The 10,713-nt window shown below is 34.2% G+C and overlaps 1 protein-coding gene across 1 annotated transcript; it reads right to left on the reverse strand.

The window, feature by feature from the left end:
* Nucleotides 1-1,054: 1,054 nt before the first annotated feature.
* Nucleotides 1,055-3,562, reverse strand: LOC142227632 (uncharacterized). The gene is made up of 4 exons (XM_075298111.1): nt 3,319-3,562; nt 2,856-3,258; nt 2,667-2,788; nt 1,055-2,227 (listed from the first exon to the last, which is right to left on the reverse strand). Exons 1-4 carry the CDS (start codon nt 3,404-3,406, stop codon nt 2,133-2,135), a joined length of 708 nt encoding a protein of 235 aa, XP_075154226.1. The 5' UTR covers nt 3,407-3,562; the 3' UTR covers nt 1,055-2,132.
* Between the last annotated feature and the right edge of the window lie 7,151 nt (nt 3,563-10,713).

Below are 10,713 nucleotides of genomic sequence, written 5' to 3' on the forward strand. Positions count from 1 at the left end.
ATGTAAGTTTTAACAAAACTTGTAAGTACCAGTTATAAAACCCCGGACAAATGGAAATTACTACAGAACATTCGATTGGGGATGGTACCCACTCCATAGAAATGCAAGGTAAATACATTAGCTTTTTGAGTTATTACAAAGATAATTTGCTGGTCATGAATCTTGCAGTTTTCGAGATCTGTCTGATCGATTCAATATGTCCCTTTCAACAATAAGCGCTATAATAAATATGGTGTCTTTGTTTTTTAGCAGTTTGAGTCCAGAAATTATACGATGGCCGTCAGATGAAAAGAAGGAGGAATCATCTAAATACTTTGCAGAGAAATGTATGATACCAAAAGCTATAGGTAGAACTTTGTACAGTTTTGTTTTTAAATTATTAATCCAATGTTTCCAATTACAGGTTGTATTGATGGTACCCATGTAGTCATTGACCCACCAAAATGTGGAAAAGATGAATATATTGATAGAAAAGGGAACGTAACAGTTTGCTTACAGGGAATATGTGATGAACGCAATAATTTCATAAATGTATTTGTCGGATATCCTGGATCATGCCACGATAGTTGGGTTCTGAAGAATTCACCAATATATAACAAGTTACCGTCATATTGTGGAGGTTGGACATGTCTACAAGTTTAGACTTTCCTTAATTCTTTATTTTCAGATTATTATTTACTAGGTGATTCAGCATATCCTTGCAATAAATACATCGTTACACCTTACAAGGACAACGGGCATCTTAGAAAGGCTCAAAAAGAGTTCAATATGAAACTGAGTACTGGTAGAATTAAAATTGAACACTCATTTGGAATACTAAAGCAACGATTCCGGCAGTTATACTACTGCAAATTGCGAGGAATGAGAAAACTTTGCCATTTTATAAGAGCCTGCTGTGTTCTTCATAACATTGCTAACGAAGATGGTATGCATTTTGAGCCAACTGCATTCCAGGAAGAGGAAGAAGATTTTATGGATGATTATCCAGATAACGACAACATTTCGCGTGGAGATGACGTGCGAAACGCAATATCAAAATCAATACAAGATGTACTTACTACAAAGAATTAATTTTAATTTATTTAACTTTTAATTATAGTTCTACATTTAAAAATATAGTAAGGTAATCATATCGACTAGAGAATACAGCAATCCCTCGATTTACGTCGCCTCGGTTTACGTTGTTTCGATTTACGTCGTTAAATTTTTTGTTTCATCTACCTTATATGAATATTGTTTTTAAGAACTCTGAATCCAAATCTGCATTTGTTTTTTTTTTTCTATCAGCTCGATTTTTCGAGATATACCGTTATGTTCAAAATTAAGACACTTCCGCTATATAAATTGGAATAACTTGAAAACAGTTCAACATATTAAATTAAAAAAAATCAGAAAATCCCTAGCAATATTCTCTTTTAGCCGCCTTTACATTGTTTTTCAATTTTTCAAGTAGTTTTGGAGATATCGTTCAAGGAAAGACGGCTAAAAGAGAACATTGTTAGGGATTTTCTGATTTTTTAATTTAATATGTTGAACTGTTTTCAAGTTATTCCAATTTATGTAGCGAAAGTGCCTTAATTTTGACCATAACGGTATATCTCGAAAAATCGAGCTGATAGAAAAAAAAATAAATGCAGATTTGGATTCAGGGACCTCAAATTACTAAAAATTCACTATAAATTTCAATAAAACGAGGGATTACTGCATTTATTTCACATAGAGTAATACTATTTATTTTTCTAGAAAGAAACATTGTTTGCACTGTTAATTATTTTTTGTGAATATTTCTATTACAAAGACGAAATAGAAAAAAATAAAAAAATTCATTTACACTGAAAATTATTTTAAAACTATTTCATTTCACTAAATAAAACATATTTTGTAATTTTCATGTTGTATTTTAAATTTTAGAAATATGGTGAAAATACCAAATGTTCATTTTGGTTAACTAAACTGTAAGTTAGGAATTGATAAATTAAATATCTTGGAAGTATTGATAAACAAATTATTTTTTCAATATGTTCACTAGGGTTTCAAGCAAATCCACTTTCTTCTTCTCCAGAGCTTCTTTTCGTTCGGCACGTTCTTCTCTTTGTTTCATACTTTGTTCTAATGTTTGTTGTAGAATTGCATCACTCTCTTCTCTTTTTTTTTGCATGTTCTTCAGACATGTCTATGAATTGTTGAAGGGCTGTTTTCCGTTTTCTTGATGATGAACAACATGGATCTTCGAAAAATATAAAAAATATTATAACATGAAAAACCTGGTTAAGTGGACCCAAGACTCAAGTCCGTATTGCTACGGGCTTGCTGGCATTGTGATCTATAAATCTACATCTAAATTGAGAAACAAATTAGTCCTGGACGGTATCGTTTTACTACCAATAAATATTACAATAGAATGATGACGCATGCAAAGAATATGTATCGACATTGAAATTTGTTATAGGATCACATTACACTCAAAATCTACATTTCAGATTTGAAATCTACTTTTTATAAGGCAAATGACAGTTGAATCTAGTAAAAGTGGATTTTGAAATTGTAATGTGAATGAGGTATTAGAATAAATAATAACAAAACGTCATTAACGGAATTATTTTCGAAATAGGACGATTTTTTCCGCGTAAGGCGTACCCTTAAAATTCCAAACGAAATTTTCGTACCTGTTTCAGATAAATTTGGGCCTTCGATGAGTTTTAAATCCGCCGAAGACACTTCCGCTTCACTGTCGAGTACAAAATCTGGATTTATAGACTTTTTTTCTTGCAAAAGATCGTCCAATTCGCTGCAAAACGAAAGGACATAATGGTATTAGATTCTTAACAAACATGTGCATGCATTTTTTAATTTACCTTTGATAAGGGCACGTCTGCCTATTCCGACCAGTCTTAGAGTTGTAAAGTTGTGTGCGTTTGTATTTCCGTTCCAAACTGAAATACTTGGTTTCCACTTGTTGAGAATTGAAATTGTATCCAAGTGAACACAATTCTTCTGAAATCTTTATCCACATTTGTTTTTTATTTTTTAGGCTGGCCGATTTTCCCACTTTTGGCCGTAATTCTTTCACTTTGGATATCAAAAATTTTACTGCTGGCTCAATCCACACGGGCTTCCCGGTTCCTTCATCGTCGTTGGTGCAAGTGATGACTTCATTTTCAACGTGGAAAAGAAAGTCATCTTCACTCTGGGTGAAAACTACTTCATCAAAACTATCACCAGCAATTTCGTCCACCACATTTTGCTGGTATTCCTCATCTGTAAAATGTCCGAAAGTTACATTTTCTTGAATTTATTTATTTCTTGTATCATACTTACCGAAAGAAATTCTTTTGTATGTTCCCGGTGAGCAAATTACGTCCAATTTTCTTTTATTCATTTTTCTTGGTTTACGTATTTGAAACATAAAATACAATCATCTGATCTGTTTTATTTGCAAGTTTTTACTGGATGGCGTTCGCGTACTTTTTGTGGCAAGAGAGCAAAAACAAAGCAAAGAGAGTAAAAACGGTTTTTACTCTCTTGCTGGTTTTTACTGGATATTTTTTACTGAGAAAGTACGCGAACAAACCTATTGATAGACATCCCAGGCGTAAAGGTATTCTTAGATGACATAAAGGTTACAGCAAATAATGACCAAGAACATGTGGAACGCCTCGAAGAAGTATTACGACGGTTGGTCAAGCATAATATGAGAATTAACCTAAAAAATCACAATTCTTTCGTGACAAGATAGAATATTGGGGGTATGTCATTTGCAAAATGGGAATTCGGAAGATGCAATCGAAGGTAGAAGCAATAACAAATATGAAAATTCCTAATAATAAGGATGAGGTGAGGTCGTTTTTAGGCCTTATTAATTATTATGGCAGGTTCATACGTAATTTGAGTTCGCTTTCATATACCCTAAATAGACTATTGCACAAAGACGTGCCGTTTGACTTCGATTGTAACTGTCAATGGGCATTTGACGATACGATATTGACCCATTACGATCCCAGAATTCCACTTAATCTTGCAGTGGATGCAATTCCAACTGGGGTAGGTGCGGCCTTAAGCCACGAGTATGGAAATGGGATAGAACGCCCAATACAGTTCGCGTCAAGGACTTTAAACAAAACACAACAACGTTATAGCCAAGTGGATAAGGAGGCGTTCGCCATTATATTTGGGGTCCAGAAATTTTACCAATACATATGCGGTCGGAAATTTACACTTCCCTGCAAACATTTTCTCTCACTGAAGAATCTTCCTCAATTCGCCACGAGCAACGTTTCGTTCGCGGCGAACGTTCATCTGACATTCGAACTCGAATCCCCCGTCGCCAGTACTTGTGTCCGAATCGCAAATCTTCCAAAATGATAATATATCATTCGCTTGGAAGAATTTTAAATAAACTGAATGGACTTTCATAAAAGATTCTCCGGTAATTCCACCCAAGCGTACGATCGTTCGTATAAACGTTCATCTTGCATTCTTCTTATATTCTTCCTTACACGGAATGCGACTCTTTTTAAATAAGCTAAAATAATTCGCTTACTGGAAGTTTGAAAGGTGTATATGGAAGTTTATTCCACAAATCTTCCTGAATATTCGTCTGTAATTCGAATTTTATTCTTCAAATACCCAATTAAAACCTATTAAAAGAAGTTCAAAAGATTCGCATGCCTGAAGTTTCTAAACACGATTTTTTGTTTTTTCTTTGATATTCAATACATTCATATTTTATTTAATTAATTAAGTAAATATAAAATTAGACGTATACAGTTTAATGTATTTAAATATTTTATATTAAACTAGTATAATAACGACTAGTATATAAAATTCATTAGTTAAACAAACTTAAAAATTAAATTAAAAAAAAAATAATGTGTATCCTAAATTTATTTCTGCCGTTTTTCCACACGATCTTTTGCATGTGCAAAATGCTGCTGAACCACTTGGTTAATTTTTATATCCTCCGAGTGGTTGAATTTTTGGTGTACTATTTCTGTTTAAAACAAAAAAAATTAGAATTTAAAAATAAAATACACTGAAAACTAAACTTACCTCTAATTATAGAAACGAAGAAAAAATTTTGGATGCACCCTTTTTCCTTGGTTCCTCTCCAGGTGAACTGCATCGCTAACTCATCTATCAGCACTCTTTTTATGGCTTGACGCACAAAGCAAGACATATCGATCCCCCTATTCTGAATAGCATACGTTTCTAAAAAATATATTTATAAAAATAACAATATAATAAAATATGATAAAAAACAATGCAAGGTAGAAACTTACCAAATCTCTAACTAGATCCTTATTTGTCAGACATAACTAAACACTTTTTGCAACAAGAAAACAAAAAAACACTTCTACTCACCTTCGCTACCGGCACTGAAATGAGGATATGATTATTGTTTACCGTGATTAAAAAAATAAAGTATGACGAAAATTCTTCCAAACTTCGCCTGTAGACACTTTACAACATTTTGTTTCACCGTTATGAGAAGACAAGACAATTACCAAAGTTCTTCCAGACTTCGCTTGTATCCACTTTTTGTAATTTTGTACGCAAAGTCTTCATTGCTGTACAACAAAACTTCTTCCAAACTTCGCGTGTACCCACTTTATATAATTGTTTTCATTTTTCGCATAATATTCATCGTTTTTTGATTCAGGCGAGTATTTTTGTGTACTTATTGTAGAGTATTTCAAATATGTCAAAATATGTTCTTCCAAAATTCGCATCAAACAGTAATGCGAATGTTACTCACAAATTTGCCAATCAGATGTTAAAAGCAATCGTAAGTTATTCGCTTGTGGTAAACTTCTAAAATTCGCTTTCATGTTTTATGAAACTCCACTCAGAAAACTTTTTCCAAACTTCGCATGTCTCCACGTTTGATAAATTCGTAGATTTATCGCCTTTTGCATGCGCCTATCAAACATTCACGCAAATGTTACGAGAAAATTCGCCTATTAGGTGCTAAGAATAATTGTAAGTTATTCGCTTGTGGTATCAGCTCACTCATGTTCCTCAAAACTTTATGAAAAATAATTATTTATTAAGGCCGGTACTATGTTCATTCTTGCGAAAAATTTTTATGGAAACCATTATTTCGCACATAGAAAGCGGCGTTTTTTTAGGTAGCTTGGAGCGCTATTTAACAGGGAGCGATATTGGATTAAGTTGGTGGTTGTTGCTTGTTTTTACAAAATAACATTTTATTTTTCCTTGGGCAATTGATCTGCTATTCCTTTGATCCTTTGTATAGTTTCGGAACAAAAATATGGTCCGTGTTTGATTTATAAACCCGCACAAATAGTTTTTAAAAAAATAAATTATTTCTTAATTCACATTGCAAATGGCGCCGTGCTATAAACGTCAGTTTTTCAACACGAAAAAACAAAGTATCACAAATGGAAAAAATTTCGCAAATTTTTCGCATTTTTTGGTTTTGTATGGAGTTTCAACGCGAAAACCGAACAGAGTACCGGCCTTTATTCGCGAAGATGAAAGTTCTTCCGAAATATTTCAAATTGTTTGCAGGGTTATCACAAATAATAAAGCGATCTCACAGATATTTTCACCAAACAAAGGATTGCCTGTTTTATCAGCAACGCGGATGCAACACTATGCAGTTTTTTAGAGGCCTTTGATTATAGTATCCGTTGTAGAAGTTCAAAAGAAAATGGTAATGTAGATGCATTATCGCACTTACCTAACCCGGAAATATGTGGGATCAATGTTGAGATTGATCAAGCTGAAATTGAAACAATTGAAAATTTGCCCGTTACCGTAAAAGAATTGTCTAAGGAGACAAAACTTGATAAAACAGTTAACAATCTTATAGAATGCCTTAAATATGGTAGACCTTGTGACAAATATCAACGATTTGAGATTGAACAAACAGAATTTTCATTGCAACATGGATGCCTTTTGAGAGGGGCAAGAGTTAACATTCCGTTAAGCTTAAGAGCAAGGGTGCTTGGAGAATTGCACTCAGGTCATTTTGGAATCGCTAAAATGAAATCTTTAGCGAGAGCTTACTGTTGGTGGAAAGAAATGGACCAAGACATTGAACATCTTATAATAAATTGTCGCAATTGCCAGATTTCAAGACCTAGCCCAACAAAGGAACAAACTCACTTGTGGTTACCACCGAAGAAAGTCTTTGAAAGAGTACATATTGATTATGCGGGGCCTTTTTTGGGCCATTATTTTTTTGTATTAGTGGATGCGTTTTCTAAATGGCCTGAGGTAAGAATAGTTTCAAATATCACAACGGAAACAACAATAAAATTGTGTCGCAACATATTTGCAACATTTGGCATACTAAATATACTAGTTAGTGAACCCAATTTAAATCGGAAGGGTTCAGGAAATATTTAGAAGAGAATGGTATTATACACAAATTGGGTGCCCCGTATCACCCGGCAACAAATGGTCAAGCTGAACGCTTCATCCAAACTTTTAAGGCAAAACTATCTACTTTTAACAACAAAATTGGTGAAATAAGCAAGAAGATCAATCCATCCAACCACTGGGAAATCACCTGCTATGATGTTTAACCGGCAGATACAGTCTAGACTTGACCTGATGCTTCTAAGTAAAGGTGGGTACTATGTTCGGTTTTCGAGTTGAAAATCACTTTATTTTCGCGATTACTTTTCCTGAAATAATCAAAATTATAAATTAAAACCAAAATATTCCTGTAAAGTCTTGTCGAAATCTAGGGGAACAAGAAACTTCGCATCAATTGAGTTAATTTGTCTGCTTCATATTGAACTGTTTTAATAAAGTAACCGCGAAAATTTCAACTCGAAAAGCGAACATAGTACTTACCTTAATGTAGTAAACGACGTAGGGAGACAGATAACATTAAAAAGATTTGAAGTGGGAGAACACGTAGCAGTGCTCGAATATATCGGAAAGGACTGTTTGAAGTTCGGGGTGGTAAAAGAAAAATGCGGAGACCTCCACTACTTGATAATCCTTGAAGATGGACGGATTTGGAAGAGACACGTAGACCAAATGCGCAGGATCGGCTCGGATATGACGAAACCACAAATAACTAGTTCAAATCAGATACAGCAACCTACACAATCCAACACGAGAATGCCCATCAGTTCCAATCAGGTACAGCAGGCTGCACTGCCAAGCCCGAGAAAGCCCATCGGCTCACCACCGCATCAGAATATTGAATCCCAACAAGAAGACACAAACATCACTGTCAATTTATAAGGTAACCCACAACAAAATTGCGACTCTCCCGTATCACCGATGTGCATAGGGGCGACCGAAATTCCCCAATATCAAGGCCAGCTCGACAACGTAAACTACCCAGACATCTACAAGATTACGAATTGGAGACATAGTTTTCAGCCGTATACCATTGTTATCTCTATGCATTTAATGTAAAATTAATTTTTCAAAATTAATCTCATTGAAAATTTAGAAGCGTGAAAGATGTTAAGTTATCGATTATCATATTGAATTTACATATCGATCAAACTGTATTTCTCACATAAGGCCGGTATGCATCTCTAGCGAAATTTTCGGTAGCAAAAATTTATTTAAGTCTACAACAAAAAAACAGGGCTGTGTACACAAATTTTGAACCAGCTAATCGCTTTTAAAAATTGTTAATATATGTTCTAAATATTCCTCAAATAAATTGTTTATTATTTACAGACCTTTTAAAACTTTTACGCACACAATGATTGTAATAAATTAAATGCCAAAATATGCTTTTGACAACCCTGTTATTTTCATTAGAGGTGCGTACCAGCTTACGAAATTGAACCCTACCGAAAATTTCGTTAGCATAAATAGCAATGCATTTCTTATGGGAATGAAATTTTTCGCTAGAGGTGCATACCGGCCTATACCACAAATAAAACAGTACTTGAACAGTCATCAAACCGAAGACGCGTGTTTTATATTTATTTAAATGGTTGGTTGCAATTCGATCATTACAGTGAGGAAATGATGTCAGTAACTTATTTTTTGTTACAAGAACAATGTTTTGATTATTTTCCCCATTATACATCCAACACGACCAAAAAAACGTTCACAGGATCAAAACGAAATTCCCATAACCATTCAATTGGTTACAATAACCAATGCCGATAAATTTGGTTTTGTGCTGCATAAAATTGTTGAGCTAACCACCAGCATAGTGAGACCTACATCATGGGAATCAACAAATGGTTTGTGCAACCAAAAGTTGAGTATACTAATAGAATCTTAGTTCAATCATAGCACGGGCGTAAGGTAGTTGTTGCAACAAATAAATATTTATATCAACATAGACATGGTAAATGGTATGACGCTACAAACGCTTGATAATAGTCCGCAATACATTGAATACATTAATCTCACATATATGTAGATCAAAAGCCTTTGTTGTTAGCACATTTTGTATTTATTTTCGTAGTTTATTATGATTGTAAATCTTGTAATAAATTGATAAAATCTCAATATAATCTGCCCTTTCATTTAATATTGGAATTTGGTTAGGATAATAATAAAGAAAATCGAGGGCGGTTGCACCAACAAACAAAACAATTAATATGAGTTTGCGACAACCAATGCAAAGTTGATCCAACATACTACCACGCAGTTACAATTGCCAAATGTTAGTTGTGCTGACAGATATCATTGATAGTTGATGGAACCACCTGCTTTCGGTTGGCAAATAATTCGGTTGAGGCAACGAATTTGTTTTCTGGGTGTATGACAGTAACCAATAGTAACCATATATATTTTTGACAGTAGTAACCTGTAGTATGTAAAATGTAACCAAAAGTAACGAGACATTTTGTTGACAGTAGGGCTGTTTTCTTTTTGCACTGGATACAACATTTGTATGGGCTATCCAGAACATCGTTGCACTGGTGTTCTATCCAGAACATCGCATCAGTGCAAGTCGCGCCGATCTTGCCAGATTGTGTTTTGATAAAGTGACGCTTCATCGATTCACAATAGCACTTTATTGTGACTAATTTATTGAAAAACATGGAATTCAAAGTGGTATAGTGTCATAAATAATCGCAGCAGTAAATATTTATTACTAATTGGAGCATTTCATACATTGAAAATGCAAGATTTCACTTCTTTTCTGTGATTGTTTTTGAACAGCTGATAACAGTGTTGCACATTTTTGGAGATGTCCTGGATAAACGAGTACTCTGTTTTATTTTAGTCCGTGACTGCTTAAGGTATCCAGTGCTAGAAGAAAACACCCCTAGTGGTAATCTGTGGCATGTAAAATATAACCATAGTAACCTATGTAACCAATAGTAACCACTCAATAAACACAAACGTTTGAAAAATGCTAAATTTCAACAATTTTTCAAACATTTTTTCAAAGGATGAGGGTAATATTCAAGTTGAGACATTGTTGAGAAAATCGCGTTCTCAACAAAAAACAGACATTACCCTCAACAGCGAAATTCAACACATTAGCAATAACCCTGCCAACATTTTTTGAATTTGGGGACTCTTTTGAGAATCCCCACTACGTCGAAAACAATCATATACGACATCAAAAACTCGTCGGAAAAGCGCCGTCACTATTGAGAAGTTGTACCACGCCAAGTTACTACAAAAATGTTTCGCATGAGTGCAATTATTAGGTGCCTTTATAGATCAATTTAGAACGACGCCAATAAGGGACCCTCCAAACAATCAGAAAAAGTGAATTTTAAGATAGTTGTAAAAGAATCA

This window comes from Haematobia irritans, chromosome 1 (genome assembly GCF_050003625.1).
Source record: "Haematobia irritans isolate KBUSLIRL chromosome 1, ASM5000362v1, whole genome shotgun sequence".
NCBI lineage: Eukaryota > Metazoa > Arthropoda > Insecta > Diptera > Muscidae > Haematobia > Haematobia irritans.